At 42.5% G+C, this 27,030-nt stretch overlaps 1 protein-coding gene across 1 annotated transcript in view; it reads left to right on the top strand.

Annotated features, from left to right (window-relative positions):
• The window catches only part of TAGAP (T cell activation RhoGTPase activating protein), a 101,330-nt gene that overhangs the window by 37,367 nt on the left and 36,933 nt on the right, over positions 1-27,030 (top strand). Inside the window, exon 2 of the mRNA XM_056563339.1 lies at positions 11,555-11,637. Within this exon, the coding sequence (XP_056419314.1) occupies positions 11,555-11,637 (83 nt within the window). The remainder of the gene's footprint in view (positions 1-11,554; positions 11,638-27,030) is intronic.

The following is a 27,030-nucleotide window of genomic DNA, read 5'->3' as shown; positions in this document are numbered from 1 at the left end:
GTGTGGCCCTTCCTCTGTACCCACAGCCCCTGCTGCTCCTGCTCAGGCAGGTGGTGGATCCTCCTGGGACACCTTTTCAAATTTGGACCTGGCATGTTCTGGAGTCCCTGGTACTCCTCCTGCATCCCATGATTGGAGCCAGCTTTGTCGGAGATTCCTACTAAGGAGGACTTCCATTCTCTCATTGCAGAGGTGAAGGATACTTGCTGTGCTTAAATCTCCTCTCTGACTGGATTTGCAGCATGTTTCTGATAGGGTGGAGGGTTTGGAGGAAGCGCACGATTGTACCAGGGCATATGTCACTCAGCTTCACTCTACTGTTGCCTCGTAATCGGAATTCCTTTGTGACTTGCATAACCACATGGAGGACTTGGATCATAGGGCGTGTCATAACAACATCCGGATTCGTGGCCTACCTGAAGCAACCCAGGAGGAAGATCTCCATGCCACCATGGAAGCTATCTTTAATCTTACCCTGGGTGAACCTCCGTCCCACAAAATTAAGTTGGACAGAGCTCACCGAGCCCCCCGTTCTCTAATAGCCCTCCTAGAAATGTTATTTGCTGCGTGAATGACTTTCAACTCAAGTAGGCTATCATGACCAAAGCTCGCTCTCTATGGAATTTTGATTTCAATGGTGCTCCTATCCAGCTTTATCAGGACCTTTCCTGGATCACCCTATGGAAGCGACGCATGCTTCAACCTCTGCTGACTGTCCTCCAGGAACATCATGTGTCTTACCGCTTGAACTTCCCTTTTGCCCTGCATGCCCACAGAGATGGACGCTCTGTGGTTCGCCGCTCCCAATTAGATATCCCCTCGTTCTACTCTGCTCTCAAAATCCCTGCCCCTCAAGTGCTGGACTGGGGCCTCCCTCCCGGTGTGACAACCGGTCCGCAATCGGCAGTTTGGTGAAGGTACCTCGTTTTTGCTGCCGTTTTGTGCCTTTTCTTTGACCTAGTGGTCACTGGTTTACTTTTGTTGTTTTATTGTTGTCTTTGTTGTCTGTTTTTCTTGTCTCCCCCTTCCTTTTGTGTCTTCCCCTCCCCTTTCTCCCTATAGTTTTCCGGAGGTGGCTGTCTCTTCCTACGATTCCCTTACCAATTGATGGAGCTGCTGGATTGGGGAGATTCCTGACTGTGCATGGGTGAGTGCCCTGTTTCCTCTTGCTCTTCCCTTTTCTCTCTTTCTCTTATACTATGGCTAAGTGTGTGTTTCCTTGAATGTGAAGGGCCTCAACTCCCCCCCCAAAATGGCTCCTTTACTACCCTTAGGCCCTGTCAGGTTGAGACCCTCAGTGACCTGGGGGGCTCCCCTGCAAGGTCTCCCCCTGTTGTTTCCAGAATGTTGTGCATATTGCTTTAATGCCTAGACAGTCTCCTAATGTATAGGTAGTACAAACGATCTGTGGGAGGGCTAAAGGACCTGTGTAAGTCTGTCACATGTTATGTTATGCAGTCACATGATTTGTTGTCACAAGTTCTCCCAGAGAGCACCAGCTTAACCTATGACCCGCAGCTTGACCAATGGGCTTTAGTGTTAGATGTTCTCCTTACTCTTACTTGTCCTTTGACATCCCTCCACAATCTTTATAGGGTTCTCCCCTCTTATGGTACTGGTTTGGGCTACAAAATGAATCTCTCTAAAACTGAAGTTCTCCCCCTAAATCTTCCTCTGTCTCTTTCCACTCCGCTACATGCTGCCTACTCTTTCTGTTGGTCTCCTTCAGCCATCAGTTACCTTGGTGTACACCTTACTCCTCGCTACTCTTTACTCTATACTACCAACTACTGTCCTCTTTTCCGACATCTTAGGTCCCTTATGGATATGTGGCAATCCCAATATATCTCTCTTTTTTCGGGCATATTGCGGCGTTTAAAATTACTATCCTTCCAAAGCTACTTCATTTTTTTGAAACGTTACCCGTCCGACCCCCTTGTCTGCCCTTTGTGCTTTTCAGTCCACAATTTATCGGTTCATTTGGGATGGTAAACGGCATCGTCTTCCGATTGTGGTCATAATGGCTAGTAAGTCTATGGGGTCTGGCTGTGCCGGATGTCATTTAAGTACTATTGGGCTGCCCACCTGTGACACTTGGCTGCTTGGACTACTTACCATGCTTATAGTCTCTGGATGGAACTGGAGAAGCTGTGGTTGGCCCCGATACAGCCTAATACCTTCCTGTGGAGTCCCCTTCCTCCTTCGCACCTAGGACCTATGTCTTGAATGGGGGTACTGCTCCAGAAAGTTCAAGCTTTTTTTGCTCTCTCTCCCCCTGCAATCCTTTCTCTATCATCCTGCCTTCCCCTCGGGTTTCACCTCCTGCATGGTCAGGGAATGGAGTGGTAGAGGGCTCTTTTGCTGGGCTGATGTAGTAGACCCTCTTTCCCGCACTGTCCATTATCCATTGAAAGTTTGGTCTCCGGGCATGGTCTCCCCCCCCCCCCCCCACCCCCTCCGAATGGCTGCATTATTTCCAGTTTAGACATTATATGTCTTCTGCACTGGGAACTTCGGTGGTTTCCTTACCAACGGCCTTTGAACGTTTGTGCCAATTTGGCCCACAGACGAAAGGCCTTCTTTTTGATATTCCATTCTCATTGCACGTTCGGATGGGGGAGCTCCGTCTCGTCATTATATGAGTCGTTGGGAAGAACTTTTGAACACCACTATTACGCTCCCTCAGTGGCGGATAATCTGGGAATGAGCCTCTAACACCTCCATATGCACGGCTTATAAGGAGACTCAATACAAAATGATCATGAGTTGATACCATACCCCCGAATTGCTGAATAAAGTGAACCTGGATATTCCTCCTCAGTGCTGGCATTGTGGTGTGGGGCTGGGTATGGTTTTCCACATCTTCTGATCTTGTCCCCTGATTACTGCTGGAGGTCCTAGTTCCCTTGGATCCCCTGGTTTACTTGTTACATCTCTCTAGTAGAGCCTTGTCAAAATGACCTTTTAAGTTATTTATGCATATTGTCCTGGCGGCTAAGACTCTGAAAAATGCTAGAAGCAAGCTCTTCCACCTTCTGAGATGGACCTCCTGGAAAGGATTCGGGAGATTAAGTCTTACTGCTTCTCTTAACAATACCCTACCTCTCTTTCATTCTGTTTGGGAGCCCTGGGACTGATACTCTGATAGGCAGCCTCCTTAGTTCTCTCACTTTTCCATAATTTTTTCTTTCTCCTCCTCCCTCTCTTTCTTCTAGCCCCCCCCCCCCTTTTTTTTACCTCCTTTTTCTTTTCCTCTCCTCCCCTGTTTCCCTTGTCCACTTGTTGTGGTGTATCACTGTTTGTCTTTGTTTGTTTGTCGGGTCTCTGTGGTGTTTTCATTTTTGACGTTTAGCCCCCCTAAGGGCCTTGTGAAGCTATTTCCTTGTACCCTTTGCTGGTTTCAATAAGTGTTCGTTCATTGCGTGCTCGTGTGAGGCTTGCTAAGGGTTGTTTACATTTACATTATTGCTATGCCCACATGTGGATGCTCACCTGTTACCCTGTAAACCATATTATGTTTCTGGAATCATTGTCTGATTAGTTTTTGTATTGTAAAACTTTAATACAAATTTACAGTTGAAAAAAAAAGAAAGAAATCAGAGAGATGAATAAGACACAGCAGACAAAGCTAGAGACACAGGAATGAGCTGTAAATACAAGAAAGGCTAGGACACAGAGCAGCGGGAAATTTTCCGCTGCAGCTCAAACTCCCAGCGGGAAACTCGATGTAAATCCCTGCCCGTCTGAATGTACCCTAAAAGCACTACACTACACTACAGTAACACAAAATAAAGAGTAAAACACTACATACACACACTCTTACACAGTCCCCCCCCCCCCCCCCCATAAAAATTAAAAATGTCTCATACGGCACTATTTCCTAAACAGAGCCTCCAGCTGTTGCAAAACAACAGATCCCAGCATTGCCGGACAGCCAGTGACTGGTAGTTTGGCAACAGCTGGAGGCACCCGTTTGGAAAACACTTCCATAGGGTATTTTTGGTGGAGGAGGCAAATGCTATGAATGCATCCGGGTCCACCCGTATTTCAAGGCAACAGTTTAATGCCACATATGGGGTATTTTCGTACTTCTTGGGGGGCTTTTTCTCCTCTTACCCCTTATGAAAGGGAAAAGTTGGGGGCTACACCAGCATGTTGGTGTAAAACAAAATTTCTTTCACACTAACATGCTGGTGTTGCTCCATATTTCACAAGAGGTAAAAGGGGAAAAAAAGACCAGTAAATTTGTAACACAATTTTTCTCCCGAGTTTGGAAATACCCCATATGTGGACTTCAAATGCTCTGTGGGATCACAACAGGGCTCAGAAGTGAGAGCGCACTATCTACATTTGAGGCCTAAATTGGTGATTTGCATGGGAATGGATGATAGTTGCAGTGGTTCCGACATAAACGCAAAAAACAAACACCAACATGTGACCCCATTTTGCAAACTACATCCCTCAAGGCATGTAACAAGGGGTGCAGTGAGCATTTACACCCCCACAGGTGTCTGACAGATATTTGGAACAGTGGTCCGAGAAAAATGAAAAATTTAATTTTTCATATGCACAGCCCACTGATCAAAAATTCTGTCAAACACCTGTGGGGTGTTAAAGAGCACCTGTCATCAACAAAAACTTTTAATATGTTGTTCATAATCATTAATGAAGAGATATTGTAATATATTTTCATTAAAAAATATTAATATTTATACCAGTTTTTTCATTTTATACTTTTGGCCACTAGGGGTCACTCTTCTATGCCTGGTCTGCAAGCAGCATCCTATGCTTTTCATAGTAAGTGTACAGCTTTTAGGACTAATGCTGAAGGGCTCTGGTCCTTCCACCGGAAGTTCAGTGCTCTCAGCTCAGGACTCGCTCCCAGCCTGTGAGCTACAAGCCTACACATGCCTCTCATATAACAGCCAGTCACCTCCCCCTCCCCCCTGCTCTGTGTTCTCCCTGCCCCTCACCACACGTTATCTTATACATTGTATCATCTCACTGCACTCCCTGCTCTTTGTCCCCCCCCCCTGACATTCATCTTAATCACTGCCTCTGTAATTGCTCCCAATGCCCCTGGTTCTCAGCATTGACTTCTTAGTGCAGAGAGACACAGGAGATAGAGAGACAGGCTGCTGTCCCTACCCTGTACTTAGTCTGTATGCACACTGCAGAGCAGTGTTTCCCAACCAGGGTGCCTCCAGCTGTTGCAAAACTACAACTCCCAGCATGTCTGGACAGCTGTTGGCTGTCTGGGCATGCTGGGAGTTGTAGCTTTGCAACAGCTGGAGGTGCCCTGGTTGGGAAACACTGCTGCAGAGGGAGAGCAGCATACAGGAAGACTGGCAGAAGCAGAGTCCCAGCCAGGCTTCATGTGACATCATGCCTGCTGGGACCCGCCTCCTTCCACCCCTCAGAAAGACAGACCGTGTTTGTGAGCTAATGAAGAGGGATAAAAAAGGTATTTCCACAGCGTTTTAAACCTCAATAAACACAGGGATAGGCATAGTTAGAGAAGGGGACAGATGGGAAGGGGGATCAGGGAAAGTTTAGATGATGACAGGTACTCTTTAAGGCTCACTGTACCCCTTGTTACGTTTCTTGATGTTGTAGTTTCCCAAATAGTATAGTATGCCAAGAACATGTTGTGTAAAAAAATTTAGATTTTGGGGGACATTTATCACAGCATTTAGTGCTTTTTTTTTTGCTTTATAATTGTCGAAAAAAAGTCGCGACTACCCTTTTTTTCCTGCAACTTTTTGATCTTCAAGCTTGCTAAGCAAAAAAAAAAGGAAAAGTTGCTTACCAAAGCAATAAGTAATTTTGAACTTGCAGTGGTCAGAGGTTTATCATGTGCAAAAGACGCAAAAAAAAAAGTCCTCCTCTCCTCCACTTAGCTCCAATTCCTGTGAAATAGCTAAAGGGTTAACAAACTTTCTTAATGTCATTTTGAATACTCTGAAAGGTGCAGTTTTCATAATGGGGTCAATTATAGTGGATTTCTAGTATAAAGACCCTAAAACTCACTTAAAAACTTAACTGGTCCCTGGAAAATTCTGATTTTGAAATTTTTGTGAAAAATTGGAAAATTGCTGCTAAACTTTGAAGCCCTCTGATGTCTTAAAAAAAGTTTTTAAAAAAACATGTCAACTTTATGATGCAAACATAATGTAGACATGTCATATGTGTTAATCAATACATTATTTAGTTGCCATTTTACTTACAAGCAAAGAGTTTCAAAGTTATAAAAATTTTCACATTTTTCATGAATATGTCACAAAACAAAATCTCAGAATGATAGGTAAAAGCATCCCAGTTATTAATGCATAAAGTGACACAGGTCAGATTTCTAAAGAATGCTCTGGTCCTTAAAGAGGTACTCTGCTGCTCAGCGTTGCAAACTGTTCGGAACGCTGGAGCCGCTGCCGGGAGCTCGTGACATCATAGCCCCGCCCCCTCATGACATCATGTCCCATCCCCTCAATGCAAGACTATGGGAGGGGGCGTAACGGCTCAGTTCAAATGAAGTGAAGAGAGCCAAGTTGTAATACTACACACAACCTGAGGACAGGCGTGGTGCTGTTTATTGAAGAAGTTATCTTTGTTTTGCTATTGCTGGATAACCCTTTTAATAACTAGTTCTGTCTGTCCAGCTATTGATGTTCACAAAAATTGGTACTGTCAGAAATTGCTAATAGTTGAATAGCAGCATTGTTTTTTTTTACATGTATTGCTGCCACCTACACTGCTAGGAACATTGTGTAGGTGACAAGCTCAATGTATAAACATAAGAAGGTGACTTAGTCACTCTGGTAATTTGTATTTCGAAAAAGTGGTAAATGTAAGGTAGGTGGGAACATTGACATCACTGCCTATTAGCAACATTATGTATTATGTATCCATGTTGTTTTCCCATAATAAATGTTTACTGGAAGGAATTTAAAGGGGTACTCCGTGGAAAACTTTTTTATTTTTATTTTAAATCAACTGGTGCCAGAAAGTTAAACAGATTTGTTAATTACTTCTATTCAACAAGCTTAATCTTTCCAATACTTTTTAGGGTCTGTATACTACAGATGAAATTGTTTTCTTTTTGGAAAACAGAGCTCTCTGCTGACATCATGACCACATGGCTATGGGGTTTTTCTCCTACTCTGAACAGTTCTTAAAATGGACAGATATGTCAGCAGAGAGCTCTGTGTTCCAAAAAGAAAGCAATTTCCTCTGTAGTATTCAGCAGCTAACAAGTACTGGGAGGATTAACATTTTTTAATAGAAGTAATTTACAAATCTGTTTACCAGTTGATTTAAAAAAAAAATTCCACGGGAGTACCCCTTTAAGAACGCTCTTACGCATTCAGGTTTTGATCAGATATTATGATGCAGTTTTGCAGCTAAAAGTGGAGGGAATACAAAAAAAGGAAATGTAATCTAATAATCAATTTAATCAGAACTGCTTTACAAAACCTGATGAAAAGTGGTCTTCTCAGATTACAGCTGCATTACATTTTTTATGTTTTTTTTTTTTTTACTACATCAGGTACTGCATGGAGAAAACTGTTTTAGTTTTTGATTGCCTAAAATATGAATAGGCTTGTAACATTGACTCGGTTATTACAATAGTCTGTGTATTATTTAAAGCAATTATCCACCAATCAGGCTCAAACCATGTTCACACAATGTATTTTTGCCCAAAAATCAGTATTGAGTTCTGTTTAAATCAATAGTAACATCGTCATTAGTGCAAACACACATTATTTCATACAGCCATAAAATTTTATAACGTTCTTTTTTTGACCAATGGAAAACAGCTGTTTTTTTAATTTGGTATTTCCAGCCATTACAACAAATTCTGTTTTTCAGGCAACAATGGCTGAATAATGGCTGCTTTTTTCCAACAGTTTTTGCATAAAAATTGCCAGTTTTATATTTTACAGCCAAAAAAACCAAACATGGCTTTACACAGCCTATTCCCTTATGTCCTACTTGCAGCACAGATGGCGTTAACTTCACCTCGTAGACTGGTGGGACTGCAGAATTTTTAATGAGCTCAGCGCCTTCTTTTCGGTCTTGACGCTGTTCTAGTGCTTTGACTGCTCATATTTATTTTAGTTTAGTTTATAGAAGTCCTCTCGTCCTCCCCTTAACTATGAGAAGGAGAGAAAATACATTTTATGGGGGCTTTTTAGCGCTGCTGTTTGGAGGGTTGGCTCAGCCTCCTTTGGGCAGACTTTGATTCAGGCCAGCAAAAGATGTGCCTTAATCCTCAAATATACTATGTTTTATAGTTAGCTCAATTAGTGCTTACAATGGAAATTGTGGGCTAAGAGGAGTAGAAATCGAATTAACACAAACGAATGTCCAGCACTAGGTATGCGAATAAAATCTTTCCGTTTATTGAAGTTACACAGGACAAACAGGTACAAGTGGTCTTTCTGACGCGTTTCGCGCTTAGATGCGCTTAGTCATAGAATAAAGACTTCACACTAAAGACACATTAAAAGTATTTGTGAACAATCACGTGACTGATAGAGATCAGATATGTTGGAAAATGTGGTCCGGATTCTCTCCGATACTTTCTCCGGAATTTATCCACATTATAGTCCATCACTTTATTATATACATACTATTAAGTACTTTTGAGTAAAAGACACATCGGGAAAATATAGTAGAGATACATGCATTGAGATCTTTGTCTTCATATTGTTATTGATGTGTTATTATTATTATTATTATTATTATTATCAATGAAAACTATTTAATAATAAAAAACTCTTCTGATAAAAAGTTTTTTTATTTATTCATCAAAAGGGTTGATAGATTATACTTATACTGATAACCCAATAAGCAGTAAATTTAATAAACAGTGATTAAATCCAATCTCCGATTCAATCCAACTGGATGTATCGTCTTCAAACAAAACATCCAGAAAGTTTCCCTGTTTAACAAGTGTTTTCTGAGATCTCCCCCTCTTGGGTGTTTTTTAACCCTCTCTATGCCTTTAACGCTCAGGGTATCAGTGTTACCTCCATGAGATTCACTAAAGTGTTTGGTTAAGGCAGATACCCCTATTTTCATACCCTTGGTATCTGAAATGTGTCTGCGGACACGGACTTTTAATTGGTTGCTAGTAGATCCCACATATTGCAGTCTGCATTGTGTACATTGGGTGGGGCGTTATATAGACGACCTACTCATGGTATGGAAGGGTACAGTTAGTCAGTTTGAACAATTTGTTCATTACATTAATAATAATGATCTAAATCTACAGTTCACTGTACAGTTGGATAAAGAAAAAATAAATTTTCTGGACGTAACCTTATATGTGGATAGTGATAGGGTCATGTTCAGACCGTATCGCAAAGACACTGCGACTAATTCTGTACTAATGGCAACATCGTGTCACCCGAAACATGTGGTACGGAACATCCCATATGGAGAACTGTGCCGTACTAAAAGAAATTGCACGTCCAATACCATCTTTTTAGATGAAATGAAACAGCTTAACCAAAGAATGGGTGAAAGGGGCTATACAAAAAATAATCTGGATATAGCTAACAAGCGAGCACATGATAGAGATAGGAATACCCTAGTAACCAGTAAAAACAAAAATGGGAATGGGAACAAAAACTCTGTTAAGAAAAAACCCACGTTCGTAACTGCATATAGTGCACAGTTTTCTACCATTAAACAAATTGTAACAAAATACCTACCGGTTCTTGAAGTAGATACAGTATTAAGAGAAGTCATCACAGGTGGCATTAATGTAACCCCTAGAAGAGGTCCAACATTGGGGTCAGTACTTTCACCCAGTTTATTTAGCAGTAAACCCAAGTCTGAACAGGGCAATATAAGTTGGCTGAGATATAAAGGAAATGTGGGCTGTGGACACGGCAGATGTATAACATGTGATTTTATGGAAAAAAACAGACCATTTTACATCTTATACTACCAATATATCATATCCAATATTAAGCTACATTAATTGTAGTTCGGAATATGTAGTATATCTTGCAGCCTGTACACAATGCAGACTGCAATATGTGGGATCTACTAGCAACCAATTAAAAGTCCATGTCCGCAGACACATTTCAGATACCAAGGGTATGAAAATAGGGGTATCTGCCTTAACCAAACACTTTAGTGAATCTCATGGAGGTAACACTGATACCCTGAGCGTTAAAGGCATAGAGAGGGTTAAAAAACACCCAAGAGGGGGAGATCTCAGAAAACACTTGTTAAACAGGGAAACTTTCTGGATGTTTTGTTTGAAGACGATACATCCAGATGGATTGAATCGGAGATTGGATTTAATCACTGTTTATTAAATTTACTGCTTATTGGGTTTACAGTATAAGTATAATCTATCAACCCTTTTGATGAATAAATAAAAAACTTTTTATCAGAAGAGTTTTTTATTATTAAATAGTTTTCATTAATAATAATAATAATAATAATAATAATAATAATAACACATCAATAACAATATGAAGACAAAGATCTCAATGCATGTATCTCTACTATATTTTCCCGATGTGTCTTTTACTCAAAAGTACTTAATAGTATGTATATAATAAAGTGATGGACTATAATGTGGATAAATTCCGAAGAAAGTATCGGAGAGAATCCGGACCACATTTTCCAACATATCTGATCTCTATCAGTCACGTGATTGTTCACAAATACTTTTAATGTGTCTTTAGTGTGAAGTCTTTATTCTATGACTAAGCGCATCTAAGCGCGAAACGCGTCAGAAAGACCACTTGTACCTGTTTGTCCTGTGTAACTTCAATAAACGGAAAGATTTTATTCGCATACCTAGTGCTGGACATTCGTTTGTGTTGGATCTACTGTGGAAGCCGGGGCGGTGCCGGCGGGTCCGAGACACAGGTGTGCGCACAGCAGGAGTGAGCTGTATCTTGCTTGGATACTTCATAGAAATCAAATTACTTCCAAACATCTGGTTGTAACTACCTGTTGTGCCAACCTCCATAAGTAGGGTGTCTTGTAAGTTACACTTCACTATGGCACAGTGTCTCCGCCAATATTTTGCATGCAGATCTCCAGGAATGCTGGAGGGCCTCCCTCTTCTGCCAGGGTTCAACATGGGAAACCCCTGCTTAAGTTCAGTACATTCTATCATCAAAGAACAGAAAGGGAGTCTTAAAGTCATAGATATCACAGCTGGTTCCCCCTGATCTTAAATATACAGTATGGGAAATATTAGATGTGAATTATAATATAAAATATAAGTTTAGTCTCAAGGGGCGACACGCCTTCTTTACCATGAGAACTGTGAACTTATGGAACAGTCTACCTCAGGAACTGGTCACAGCAGGAAAAATTAACAGCTTTAAAACAGGATTAGATACATTCCTGGAACAAAATAACATTAATGCTTATGAAGAAATATAAAATCCCATCCCTTCCCCAATATCGCGCCACACCCCTACCCTTCAATTCCCTGGTTGAACTTGATGGATATATGTCTTTTTTCAACCGTACTAAATATGTAACTATGTAACAGACTCATTTTTATTTTTTCTTTCAGCATAAGTCTCTGGCTCAGCGAAGATGTTCAGCACCTTCTCTTGTGTTTCCTAAGAGTCTCAGCAAACCATGGTCCACTGGAAGGTACATGAGATACTGTTTGTCATAAATTAAGCTTTACTGTGTCTTTGCTTTACTGTGTGGTTTACTTAAACGTTTTATTTCAGAAGGAGCCAAATTATCCTCTTTTGTGTGGCAACCTTTTCATTTTAATACCACACAATATAGGATGCTTGTCCAGTTATAATCCCTATTTGTTTTTATTAGTATATATGGGGTACCACAGTGCTATATTCTCTTTAATGCATGTATAAAGCCCATCGCACAGTAATGCAGAGTTTTTTTCAGATGATACTAAACTGCGTAAAATGGTTAACACAATGGAGGGCAGTGCACTGTTACAAATAGGTAGGGATAGGTTGGAGGCTTGGGCTGAGAATTGGCAGATGAGGTTTAATGCTGATAAATGTGGGTATGCAGATGGAAAAGTCGATCCCAAGATTATTCACTAAATGGGAAAACACTTCAGAAAAGGATTTCGGAGCACAGCTTTCATTCGTTATATTGTTTAGTAAAATGAAAGCTGAGCTATGATTGTTTGCAATGGTCACAAAAAAGAATCTTACTATAAGACATCACAATAAATCTCCCCATGTTTAAAGATATCAAAGCTCAATAAAGAGATCTCTCTATAACAAGGAGGCATGCACTATGTGTGGTGGCCCAGTATGGGAGTTGTTGCCCCATACCCTTGCTGCCTTGTCAGGCAGCCTCCCTTCTGTGTCCCCTGGGCCTCCTTTTATTTGTCCCCCCCTGTACTTATGTTTTGCTGTGTATTGTGATAAATAATGTGTTGTTACTTTAAGAAATGTACAATGTGATTGTTACCCAGGAGGCATCAGTGACCAGATGATACCAGGTGTGACCTATGGGCTCCCTTCTAGTCGACCCCATATAAGCCCTGGGTGGAGCTAGCTGGCTCTCTTAGTTCCTGAGTCTTTGCTGAGGCCGAGTCCTAATGTGTGTGTCCAGAGTCATTGGAGGCCTCAAGTCCAGTCTGCAGCCACAGTCAGTAAGCTACAGTCATATCTTTGTCAATCATCAGTCAAGTCAAGGCAGTCCCTGTCAGCAACTGTCTAGTCAGCATGGCTTGCATTAATTGTCCAGTCCAACTACAAGTCCCAGCAAGCCCTTAAGGTCTCTGAGTCACTGGTCACCTCCTTGGGCCCTGGCTGAACTGTATAGACTTTACCACCTGTCTACCCTCAGTAAAGCTACCGTTGTCCGTAACTTGGCGTCGGAGTCACTATTGCCCCTGTGCCTAGCCCAGGATCCAGCGGTATACCTTTGGGTGGTTATAGGCTAAACCATGTCCTGGCGTCATGAATACAAGGGGTTAATTCCATCTGCCCCTAGGGTAACAGCATCTGCCCTCCTCACACCCCGTTATCACATATGTTTAGAGGAAACATATACCAATATAGAATAGATGTTTTACTGTAAGAGTTGCTCTATTTAAAAGAGTTCAGAAGGGGTGGAGAGGACGTAATTGTAACAATTCTTCAATTTATGTTTTCTAAATTTTTAGAGGTGTATTGTTAACACATTAAAGGGGTACTCCACTGGAAAACCTTTTTGTTTAAAAATAAACTGGTGCCAGAAAGTTAAACAGATTTGTACTTCTATTTAAAAATCTTAATCCTTCCAATACTTATCAGCTGCTGTATGCTCCACAAAAAGTTATTTTCTAATTGAATTTCCTTTCTGTCTGACCACAGTGCTCTCTGCTGACACCTCTGTCCATTTTAGGAACTTTCCAGAGTAGGAGAAAACCCCTATAGCAGAGGTGGCTCTCTAATTAGGTGATTTAGGCAGCCGCCTAAGGCCTCGCGCTAAAAAGGGGCCTCGAGGCCGCCTAAATCGTGTAATTAACCCGTTTCCGCAGAATGACATATATAAATGTCATGATGTGCAGGTAGTTTGCGCATCATGACATTTATACATGTCATGCAGTTAACCCAGCGATGCGCGGCATCGCACGGGTTAACTGGCAGAAGTCCCGCTGTTGCCAGGGGACAACTTCTGCAAGCCCCCCCCCAAGACCATCTGTGGATTGTCCTGGTCAGCGATCACTGTAATTGGTCCCTGTGGACCAATCACAGTGATCGCTGACTGGGGGGTTAAAGTTCAGATCCCCCTGCTCTGCCCGCCCCTGGGAGCCGCGGCACATACCTGCAGAGGGACCTGCAAGGACGGCGTGGCAGTAAGGACCAGGGACCGGTGGCGGCAGGCAAGTCTAGAAGGCAGCGACGGCAGGCAAGTGGAAGCAGCAGTGAACATTGCCGTAAAGGGATATTCACTGCTGCTTTTAGGAGTTTCAAAACTACAACTCCCGGCATGCCCAGACAGCCTTTGGCTGGGAGTTGTAGTTTTGCATCATCTGGAGGGCCTCAGATTGGAGACCACTGTGCAGTGGTCTCCAATTTGTGCTCTTCCAGATGTTGCAAAACTACAACTCTCAGCATGCCCAGACAGTCCAGGCATGCTGGGAGTTGTAGTTTTGTAACATCTGGCCCTTCAGATAAGTATTTTTTCTGCTGTGCTCCTGCAGGGGGGTCTTCTAAATTGGTGCGCTGCTGCTAAATTGCATGTGCTGTGGGTTTTTTACTTTTGAACATTGCCTTGCACCAAAGTTATAATGTCACTTTGTGCTATTTTCATGTTGTCTGCGCTGGCTTTGTAATTTTTCTGCTGTGCTCCTGCAGGGGCCTGGTTTGCAAATGTGCTGGTCGGTGCGCTGAATTTATCACTTATGAATGGAATTTCTTTGGTGAATGGAACTTGTGCACAGAACATTCCGGGATGTGATATGGTTGCCTCGCAAGCTGTACCACCCAGTGTGGCCTGTGTCTCCCCACGCTGGAGCTAAAGATCGTGCAGGCTTTTAAATTTATCCAAGAAATAATTTTCTTATAAATAGGTGTGATTATTATAATTAGCTTCCTATAGAAGTTTAAACTTCCTGGGCCACATGTTTCATATCTAAAGTAGTTGCTATAGTTACTGTTTTACAAGATGGAGATTGAATATTGCTGCTTAAACTCACCAGAATTGTGTGTACCAGTTCAGACTACTACTCAGGGGACTACAAAGTAAAGACTTTACCCTGACATAAAGTACTCACTTTTCACTTCTTTTTAACCCCTTAAGCACCCAGGGCGTAAGGGTGCGCCTGGGAACTTAAGGACCCAGGGCGTACCTGTACGCCCGTGGGAATTTCCGTCCTTGCCACATGCTGGGCGGGGACAGGACTGGGATGCCTGCTGAAATCATTCAGCGGGCACCCTCGTGCAAACTCCTGGGGGTGTCCCAAGACCCCCCCCCCCCCCCATGTCAGCGGCGATTTGAAGCGATTCCGGGTCAATCGCGTCTCTTTTGACCTGGGAAAAAAAGGGTGAATGGGGCTGTCCGAGACAGCTCCATTCACCCTTACCCAGCAGGAGTGCCACCTCACCATCACATGATTGATCGGTCGGAACGACCGGCCAATCACTGCCCTGCTGGGCGTTGATCGGGGCAGCGATCGGGGACGGCAGGGGTCTCCTACCTTTCCCTGGCCCAGCGGGGGTCCCCTCAGGAGCGGTGGCAGCATTGGTGGTGGTCCCGGCGGCAGGATACAGCAGGAGATGATGCCTGTCGACCTCCTGCTGTTGCTTAGCAACAACTCTCAGCATGCACAGCCAAAGGGCATGCTGGGAGTTGTAGCTCTGCAACAGTTGGAGTTCCAACTATAACCCTCAGCATGCCCTTTGGTAGTCTGTGCATGCTGGGGGTTGTAGATGGAACTCCAGCTGTTGCAAAGCTACAACTCCCATGAAAAAGTGTGCATCCAGCTGTTGCATAACTACAACTCCCAGCATGCACAGACTACCAAAGGGCATGCTGGGAGTTGAAGCAGTGTGCCTGCACCTGTTGCAAAACTACAACTCTCAGCATGCCCTTCGACTGTCAATGCATGCTGAGTGTTGCAGTTTTGCAACAGCTGGAGACACGTTGTTTGTGAAACAGATTTTGTGTCCTAACTCAGTGTTTCGCAACCAGTGTGCCTCCAGCTGTTGCAAAAATACAACTCCCAGCATGCACTGAGATACTGTACATACTGGGAGTTCTAGTTTTGCAACAGCTGGGCAAAAAACAAAAAAGGGGGGGCTCACCTATTTAATTATACTGGGTGCTACTCAGTGAAAGGGCAATAAACCATGTAAAAGAGAAAGAAAAAGAGATTCACTGCAATAAGTAGCTCACCAAAAAATCATTCTCTAAGAATTTTTATTATGCTCAAAAATTAAATAGCAGAACAGTGTATTGCACACACATTACTTAGTACAAAAGAGATTTAAAAACGTCTAAAAAAAACTGACTCAAAAGAGCCAGTGCACAACCTAGGAGAGGGGCCATGAACCCCCTCACCTAAAGGCACCCATCCTCAATACACAATAATATAAAGTAAAATAGCCTCCACAGTACTGGAGCCTACCAGTCCACTTGCTCAATTAAATAATAAAGAATGCACAATGAAAGTTATAATTTGTGTCCGTTAGAAACACTATAATCTCGATACTTGCGCAGTATGGACAAGAAGCAAGCGTCCCAGACCGGAGTGAGGCAATATGGAATCCACAATGCATAGACAGAGGACGGGGGTCACAAAATAACCCACGCTTTCCATCGCCTCAAAGAAGTTGCCATTTAGGCGACGGAACTCGTGGGGTATTTTGTGACCCCGTCCTCTGTCTATGCATTGTGGATTCCATATTGCCTCACTCCGGTCTGGAACGCTTGCTTCTTGTCCATACTGTGCAAGTAACGAGATTATAGTGTTTCTAACGGACACAAATTATAACTTTCATTGTGCATTCTTTATTATTTAATTGAGCAAGTGGACTGGCAGGCTCCAGTACTGTGGAGGCTATTTTACTTTATATTATTGTGTATTGAGGACGGGTGCCTTTAGGTGAGGGGGTTCATGGCCCCTCTCCTAGGTTGTGCACTGGCTCTTTTGAGTCATTTTTTTTTAGACGTTTTTAAATCTCTTTTGTACTGAGTAATGTGTGTGCAATACACTGTTCTGCTATTTAATTTTTGAGCATAATAACAATTGTTAGAGAATGATTTTTTGGTGAGCTACTTATTGCAGTGAATCTCTTTTTCTTTCTCTTTTACGTTGCAACAGCTGGGGGCACACTGGTTGCAAAACACGGAGTTAAGTAACAAACTCAGTGTTGCACAAACAATGTGCCTCCAGCTGTTGCATAACTACAGCTCTCAGCATGTATGGTCTGTCAGTACATGCTGGGAGTTGTAGTTTTTCAACAGCTGGAGGTTTGCCCACCATGTGAATGTACAGGGTACATTCACACAGGCGGGTTTACAGAGAATTTCCATGCTGCAAGTTTGAGATGCAGCAAATTTTCCGCTGCAGCTCAAACTCCCAGCGAGAAACTCACTGTAAACCCCCGCCCGTGTACCCTAAAAACACTACACTACACAAAATAAAACACTACATATACACCCCTTTACACAGCCCCCCCCCCCCCCAAATAAAAAAAAGATGTCTTGTATGGCACTGTTTCCAAAACGGAGCCTCCAGCTGTTGAAAAACAACAACTCCCAGTATTGACGGACAGCCACTGACTTTCAAGGCATGCTGAAAGTTTTGCAACAGCTGGAGACACCCTGTTTGGGTAACACTGCCAAAGGGAATTTTGGTGGCGGATGCAAATCCCCTAAATAGGCCTTAAATGCACATGGCGCTCTCTCGCTTTGGAGCCCTGCCGTATTTCAAGGCAACAGTTGGGGTATTTCCGTACTCGGGAGAAATTGTGTTACAAATTTTGGGGGGCTTTTTCTCCTTTTACCCCTTAAGAAAAGGAAAGGATGGGGTCTACACCACAAAAAAACAAAACATTTTTACACTAACATACTGGTGTTGCCCCATACTTAAAATTTTCACAAGTGGTAAAGGGGAAAAAAAGACCACCAAAACTTGTAACGAAAATACCCCATATATGGGCGCACAACATGGCTCAGAAGTGAGAGCGCACTATGTACATTTGAGGTCTAAATTGGTGATTTGCACAGGGGTGGCTGATAGTTACAGCGATTCTGACAGAAATGCAAAACAATAAATACCCACATGTGACCCCATTTTGGAAACTAGACCCATCACAGAATGTAACATGGGGTATAGTGAGCCTTGACGAATTGTTGTTAAAGTTGGAAAATAAAAAACAAAATATTTTTTCACTAAAATGCTGGTGTTACCCTTCATTTTTCATTTTCACAAAGGAGAATAGGGAAAAAGCCCCCCAAAATTTGTAGCCCCATTGTAAGAACATACCCCATATGTGGATGTAAAGTGCTCTGAGGGCGAACTACAATGCTCAGAAGAGAAGGTGCGCCATTGGGCTTTTGGAGAGAGAATGTGTCTGAAATTGAAGGCCATGTGTGTTTACAAAGCCCCAATAGTGCTAGAACAATGGACCCTCCCCCCCCCCCCACAGGACCCCATTTTGGAAACCACACCCCTCAAAGAATTTAATAAGGGGTGCATTGAGCATTTTCATCACACATGTGTCTGACAAATTTTTGGAACAGTGGTCCGTGAAAATGAAAAATTCTATTTTTCATTTGCACAGCCCACTGTTCCAAAGATCTGTCAAACACCAGTGGGGTGTAAATGCTCACTGCACCCCTTCATTTTCCATGAATATTTGGAAAATTGCTACTATACTTTGAAGCCCTCTAATGATCTCAGAAAGTAAAAACATGTCAACTTCATGATGCAAACATAAAGTAGACATATTGTATATGTGAATCAATATATAATTTATTTGGAATATCCATTTTCTTTACAAGCAGAGAGCTTCAAAGTTAGAAAAATGCTACATTTTCATGAAATTTGGGAATTTTTCACCAAGAAATGATGCAAGTATCGAGGAAAATTTACTACTATTTTGAAGTAGAATATGTCACGAAAAAACAATTTCAGAATCAATTTGATAAGAAAAAGCATCCCAGAGTTATTAATGCTTAACCCCTTAAAGGGCTACTCTGCCTCTGGCATCTTATCCCCTATCCAAAAGATAGGGGATAAGATGTTAGATCGCTGCGGTCCCGCTGCTGGGGACCCCAGGGATCGCCGCTGCGGCACCCCGCCACCATTACTGCACAGAGCAAGTTCGCTCTGTGTGTAATGACGGGCGATACAGGGGACGGAGCAGGGTGACGTCATGGCTCCGCCCCTCATGACATCACGGCCCGTCCCCTTAATGCAAGTCTATGGCAGGGGGCGTGACTACCACCACGCTCCCTTCCCATAGACTTGTATTGACGGGGGCTGACCGTGACATCATGAGGGGCGGAGCCGTGACGTAACGATGCTCCAGCCCCTGTATTGCCCATCATTACGTGCAGAGCGATCTCGCTCTGCGCAGTAATGATAGCGGGGTGCTGCAGCAGCGATCTCCAGGGTCCCCAGCAGCAGGACCCCGGCGATCTGACATCTTATCCCCTATCCTTTGGATAGGGGATAAGATGTCTAGGGACGGAGTACCCCTTTAAGGACCAGGGGATTTTCCGTTTTTGCACCTTTTGTTTTTTCCTCCTTACCTTTTAAAAAATCATAACCCTTTCAATTTTGCACCTAAAAATCCATATGATGGCTTATTTTTTGCGCCACCAATTCTACTTTGTAATGACATCAGTCATTTTACCCAAAAATCTATGGCGAAATGGAAAAAAAAGAATTGTGAGACAAAATTGAAAAAAAAACAAAAAACGCCATTTTGTAACTTTTGGGGGCTCCCGTTTCTACGCAGTACTTTTTTTTTGGTAAAAATGACACACTCTTTATTCTGTAGGTCCATACGATTAAAATGATACCTACTTATTTAGGTTTGATTTTGTCATACGTAAATTTATACATTTAAAATTGTCATCTTCTGACCCCTATAACAAGGTAGGAGACCCTCCTCGTGTCTAACAGCTGTTCGGGACGCCGCAATTTCGCCGTGGCAGTCCCGAACAGCTCCCTGAGCTAACCGGCATGGTTTCACTTTAACTTTAGACGCAGCATTCAACTTTGAACGCCGCATCTAAAGGGTTAATAGCACGTGGCTCCGCAATCACTGCTGCGCGTTATTAGCCACGGGTCTCGGCCTTTGTTAGAGGCCGGGCCCGACCCGCTATGACGAGGGGCAACGTTGTGGCCCCGCGTTATAGAAAGAGAAAGGACTCAGGACGTACCAGTACGTCCTTGGTCCTTAAGGGGATAAAGTGACACAGGTCAGATTTGCAAAAATGCCCTGGTCCTTAAAGTACTCGGCCCCTAGACATCTTATATAGGATAAGATGTCTGATCATTGGGGTCCCACCGCTGGGGGAACCCGTGATCTCGGCTGCGGCACCCCAGACATAGCCTTGCATTGAGGGTGTGTGGCCAGGACACCATGAGCAAGGCAGGGCTGTGACATCATGAGCCTCTGGCGCTGCACCCGGCTCTAAAAGAACACCGGGTGCAGCAGGGACATCACGGTGGCTCCCAGCGACAGGACCCCTGTGATCAGACATCTTATCCCCTATCCAAAGGATAGGGGAAAAGACGCCAAGGGGCAGAGTACCCCTTTAAGGTCAAAATGGGCTTTGTCCTTAAAGGAGTATTCCAGTATTGAAAAACTGATCCTCTATCCCGTAAGGGGCCCCAGAAGTCTGCAGGTAGGGGGCGTGTCGACCACCACAATACAACTCTATGGCAGAACTGGAGCGCTGCCTTTAGCAATTTCCGGCTCTGCCATAGCACTGTGTTGAGGGGGCATGTCGGGGGCGTATTTTGACCATAGTTAGCCTGTTATAATACTGGAGCACTTGCTATGGCAGCTTTTTTCCCTTACCCTTTTCTTGGCAAAGCAAGCTATGTATTTGTTCAGCAGCTACTTTATTTATTGCATACATTTTTGGTTGTTGTTCAAATAGTTAACATATTTTTATGTATAATGTTTATTGATTTAAGTGTTTTTAATCACACAATACATTATATTATAATACGATCTCCAGAAAGCTGCATGGATGTGAATCTAAAGAGGTCAGTAATGTTTTTAGCAAACGTCACAGACAGGAAGCCTTTAAATAGTAATAGAAAGTTGAGACTGATCTCATGACTTGGAGTTCCCCTTCACCATACATATGGTATCACATTATTAAAATGGTTGCAGCATAGGAAGAAAAATGCCTACTATTTTGAATACCAATCTATCTGTTATTTTGCCAGGTACAACATATACTGAAACAAATTACTCACTGTATTTTTTTTTCTATTGCTGAGAAATCTGTTGAAAATATTATTTCCCAACCATAGCAAAACTGTCTCAAAACTAGGGCCACATGCTATCTGCTTTACATAGTTAGGATACCTTGCAGAGAATTAGCATTGTAGTATTGTTGTACCAGCCCCATAGTATTACTTATACAACTGTGCTTCCGAAATATCAAGCCAATACAAGTGAGCAAGTTCACAGTAAAGTCGTACAGCTAAGTCATCCAGTGATATAGTAGCGTAAAATAATAGTGCTTGCAGACACCGAAAATTGTATAGTGTCACATGCTGTATAAAAAAAATATATATATATATGTGTGTATATATATATATATATATATATATATATATATATATATATACACACACATACAATGGGAGGGGAAAATAAACCCTTTCACTGACATGTGGTTTTTGATACAGATGTTTGAGCCGAAAGATTGGGTGCAAAATGGTGGTATTATTAGTCTTTAATACTTAATATTTTGTAAATAGATAGATGCCTAGATTGATGGAGAGATAGAAATAAGATTGGCTCCAAAGAGATCAGCAGAAACGTTGCATACATGTAATGGGTGATTAAAAAAGACCTCTCTGTTAGTCAGCCAGCATCCTGCTCTGTAATGATATGAGGGGCAAAAACCCCCAAGAGCAGCCATCTACAGTTGGGTCTAAGTAAATTCTGCAAGAGATTATGGCATGGCTAATAACCCAATAGGAAACACCCAACTGGAAGCATTCACTTGGTCAGGCGGCGGTCCACAAAGGCACAGATTTGCTAAGGGGGCCTTGCATAACCATTCATCCCTTAGTCAGGTTCAAAAGAAAGAAATAGGTCCTTCAGGTCAGGCTTAAGACTTTTTTTACATTTACATTAATATTGTAAACCTCTGTATAGCAGCCTGTAGTGGCACAAGCGATTTTGGTAAGACTTAGTAACGTTGCCCAAACTCCAACTTGTAAAGCATCAGTAACTAAACCATAAGACCATGTGGCTTAAAGAAGTCTTGAGTTAGCCTTCGGTCAGTCTACAGTCAATGTGGCCTAAGCAAGCTGCACTTATATTAGAAGCTAATTAGAATTTCTCCACCTTTTTAACTAGAAAATTTTGATAAATTCCAGAGAACACCGAAAAGTTAACTACAGTAATGCTATTCACCAGAGGTGGCAGCAGAGAGCAAAAAGGGAATCTAAGTATATGTTAATGTATGTAAGTAAAGTAACTCCTTACTGCCATCTGCCATTACCTGAAACATTTGAAAAGTGCAATTTAACAACAATACAATACTTTTTTCATACAGCATGATATAGTCAGATAACACTTTATCAAGCCACACGAAAATACATTGAATGGAACCCTGCATTTTAGTACTTCTTTTTTGCCTTCATGATTAATGACATATTATCTACATCTCAAGTTTGGACACCCACTTATACATTGCTGATTTTATGTTTTTAGATAGATAGATAGATAGATAGATAATAGGATCTTACTACCCAGAAGCATGCGACCTATCTTTTGTTTCTCACAGAAAATGTGTGTAAGACTTGATCATTCCCCCCCCCCCCCCCCATGAGGTAGAATCACTTTATGCATGTAACCTTACAGTCACTCATTGGCTTTAGCAATCTCTTTCTGCATATACAACGGTCTGTGATATTGCTGCAGTATCATGTGCACGATGTACATGGATGTCCTCCCAGCACTTCTGGTAGTGTGAACTGGCGTGGTGGTAATTCTGGAGCTGTAGTGAACTCTGGCCTGAGTTTTTTTGTACCCTATTCCCTGCTCATAGTCAATGTCTAAACACACCAGAATCCTCTTAAGCTTAGTAGGGAAAAATATCCTCCTCCTTTCTCACTCATGAAATGTTAGTGGCATGTATCTGCCAGCCTTTCTGCAGTGTAGAAAGAGTGGAGAATAAGTACAGATTATTATTTTTTTTTTACCTTTAAGGCCTCGTTCACACGACAGAATTTCCCAGAAGAATCCAATGGAAAAATTCTGCTTAGAAATTCTGTTGCAGCAGAGTCTTATTGTTTTCAATGGGATTCTGCTACACAGTCTGCACAGTGGAATTTCCACCGGGGTAAACATCAGCCAATTAAATTCCGTTTTGGTATCTCCAGAAAGAATTGACAGATCAAATCCGCCTGGAAATGTATTGCATTCTAGGAAGGCGGCGCATTTCCAAAGCGTTTTCCAGGCAGATATTTTGCCTTGTGAACATAACTTAACAGTTGTCCCAGAACCCTGCCTAAAGCTGCCCTGTGTGTAACTGTCTTCCTGCTCCCAGCAGGAGATTCCGGGCTCTGAACATTCTATCCGGGGCATAGGCCTTGAATGTTTAAGCCTAGTGACGCCCCTTAGAGGTAGCAATCACATCATGGCCCTGGTGCCTAAGGGGTCCCCAAAGTACTTCTGCCCCATAAAAGACCAGTATTATCATTGGGGGCCCTGTTGCAGATTTTGCATTGGGGCCCAGAAGTTACGTCTCTGGTCACATATAGTACAAACATTACCATTTCACTGTTTTTGTAAATAAAAGGAAAAAGGGTTTTCACTTTCCTAGAATCATAATACTGCTGAAGGTGAAAATCACCCAATGCTGCAATCAGTCACATGGCTTAAACCACAACCCAACCACATGCGTATGACATTAGAGATAGCATGATGCATTGCTACAGAAGGTATCTTGTGCTTTTTCATTTAGTCACAAAAAATGTAATTAGATTTACTTAACGTTCCCAAAGGCAAGGCTTTGCCGTAATGACCTCTTGTGATGGTATTCCAAAGACTGACTACTCTTTTTATTATTATTATTTTTATTAAATCTTTACCACAATATTATAAGATAACCAACTTGTCTGACCTGTTTTAATAGCATTGAGAGATAGTCTTAAGAGCAAGCCCTATGGCAATAGGCACAATGAACATCTCCAGACCTCCTATTCTTTGTATGGGGTGGGTTAGTAAGCAAGCACTGTGTCCTTTTTGACCTATTCAGAACTATGCCACTAGGAAGAGGAGGGTGAGCTGCTATTGTCTTCTCTATCTACTGGTGTCACCTTTCACTGCAATTATGTACAAATCATTTTCCAACAGCCTTCTCCTTATAATCTCAGACAGGATAGAAAGCTTACTTTTAGGCTTGTTTGAGAAATTTATTTCAGGATTATTTTAAATTATAGATAGGGAGATGAAAAATTATTTTTAAAAATCGCTAACATTTGAAAAAATGTTAAACATAAAAACTCTTTATTTGAACAATAGTTTATTTTCTGATGACACATTCCTTTTAAAAGGGAGTTGATTTTACCATATATGGCCCTTGGCAACGTGTTAAATATGGTAAAATCTTTATCCTCACCATCCCCAGGGGATGTTTTTGCCTCCAGGGATGGTGAGGATATGAAATTATAAAGTCTATAACAAAATGGAAAGATAACACCAGCGCTGAATAGATCCTGTACAAGCTGCCTAGATACAAAAGGTGGATCTCAGCTAAAACCACCAAAAATGGAGCTGTATACAATATATATAAATGTGTATTGGCGCTCTAATAATAAAAACTATAAATAGTAATAGAGGCTCACTTACTAAAATCCTGATGGGGAGTGTACTCAGAATCTCTGCCCAGAGGGAAGTTCTTGTCTCCACTTAAAAATCCTACAAAGCTGTAAGTCCGCGTCCTTGATAGCATGGACCTTGTCCCGTTGTACTTGCTTTTTCTGCTTGGAGTAGTTTACAGAAGTCTGTGGTTCCAGTCAGCCTATTAGCCGGGAGATCTGCCCCGGCCGGTGGCGTCTCACCGGCTTGCTGTACTGTTAGTGGATTACGGAGTGCTGTGACCTAGCGCTGCGAGTGATGTCACTACTACAGAAAGAGCGCAAAGCCAAAAAGCATCTAACGCATTTTGGAAAGTAATGCTTTCCTTCATCAGAGATGGATAATCCTCCCCCACCGCCCCTTAGGAAGTCCCGTGGGTGGGGAGCTATATTAACTTGGCCCCATTGCTCCTGCTGTAGTGACACCCCATCGGTGTGATTGACGGCCTGAGTCACCGATCTGCTGCCTAAGCAGACCGAGCAGAGCAATAGCGTGGGCTGTCAATCACGCCAAGGGGGCATGAGCGACGGGACCAAGTAAGTATAGCTCCCCGCCCAAGAGACTACTTACAGAGTGGTGGGGGAGATTTTATAACTTCATATCATCACCAGCTCTGGTTGCAAAAACGTCCTCCAGGGATGGTAAGGATGAAGATTTTACCATATATAATGTGTTGCCAAGGATTATACATGGCAAAATGTAATGCTTGAGTCCAATTAAGAACTTTGTCCTTTCCTGGTGGTAAACCCTTTCCTTTAAATGGGCACGGTCATTAACCCCTTAACGACGCAGGACGTATATTTACGTCCTGCGCCGGCTCCCGCGATATGAAGCGGGATCGCGCCGCGATGCCGCATCATATAGCGCCGGTCCCGGCGCTCATCAACAGCTGGGACACGCGGCTAATACCACACATCGCCGATCGCGGCGATGTGCGGTATTAACCCTTTAGAAGCGGCGGTCAAAGCTGACCGCCGCTCCTAAAGTGAAAGTGACCCGGCTGCTCATTCGGGCTGTTCGGGACCGCCGCGGTGAAATCGCGGCGTCCCGGACAGCTGACCGGACACCGGGAGGGCCCTTACCTGCCTCCTCGGTGTCCGATCGGCGAATGACTGCTCCGTGCCTGAGATCCAGGCAGGAGCAGTCAAGCGCCGACAACACTGATCACAGGCGTGTTAATACACGCCTGTGATCTGTGTAGAAGATCAGTGTGTGCAGTGTTATAGGTCCCTATGGGACCTATAACACTGCAAAAGAAATGTAAAAAAAAAGTATTAATAAAGGTCATTTAACCCCTTCCCTAATAAAAGTTTGAATCACCCCCCTTTTCCCATAAAAAAAATAAAACCGTGTAAAAAATAAATAAAAATAAACATATGTGGTATCGCCGCGTGCGTAAATGTCCGAACTATAAAAATATATCATTAATTAAACCGCACGGTCAATGGCGTACGCGCCCAAAAATTCCAAAGTCCAAAAAAGCGTATATTTTTGTCACTTTTTATACCATTAAAAAATGAATAAAAAGTGATCAAAAAGTCCGATCAAAACAAAAATCATACCGATAAAAACTTCAGATCACGGCTCAAAAAATGAGCCCTCATACCGCCCTGTACGTGGAAAAATAAAAAAGTTATAGGGGTCAGAAGATGACATTTTTAAACGTATACATTTTTCTGCATGTAGTTATGATTTTTTTCCAGAAGTGCGACAAAATCAAACCTATATAAGTATGGTATCATTTTAACCGTATGGACCTACAGAATAATGATAAGGTGTAATTTTTACCGAAATATGCACTGCGTAGAAACGGAAGCCCCCAAAATTACAAAATGGGTTTTTTTTTCTTTCGATTTTGTCGCACAATGATTTTTTATTCCGTTTCGCCATGCATTTTTGGGTAAAATGACTGTCACTGCAAAGTAGAATTGGCGACGCAAAAAATAAGCCATAATATGGATTTTTAGGTGGGAAATTGAAAGGGTTATGATTTTTAAAAGGTAAGGAGGAAAAAACGAAAGTGGAAAAACCCTGAGTCCTTAAGGGGTTAAGGGGTTAAAATTATTTTGCATATGATGCAGCAGGTAAAATAAAACAAGTTTTGCAATTTACTCCCTTCAAAAAAAAATAAATAAAAAAAAATCTGTATGTCACTTTCATGGCCTTATAAATCTGGCCACTAGTGGTCTCCCTTTTGGTCCAGACTGTATTCCGTCTGCTCAAAGCACAAACTTTGGTCTTCTGCTGGACTGGCAGGACACCAAACTCAGGAAGTGCAGTCTGACCATAGGCAGTGAATAGCACTCGCTCTCTGCCTGTGTTTGAAACAGGGAGAGGGAGTGCTATTGACTGCCTATGGCCAGACCACACTTCCTGAGTTTGGTCTGGTGCCAAGAGACCAAAGCCTTTGCTTTTGAGCAGATGGAATGCAGTCTGGACCAGAATAGAGACCCCTAGTGGCCAAATTGATAAGGCCATGAAAGTTACAGAAAAG

The sequence above is a fragment of the Hyla sarda genome, chromosome 3, assembly GCF_029499605.1.
Source record: "Hyla sarda isolate aHylSar1 chromosome 3, aHylSar1.hap1, whole genome shotgun sequence".
Classification (NCBI taxonomy): Eukaryota; Metazoa; Chordata; class Amphibia; order Anura; family Hylidae; genus Hyla; species Hyla sarda.
Note: the sequence above shows the minus strand (reverse complement) of the source record. Positions and strands in the feature narration are given on the sequence as shown.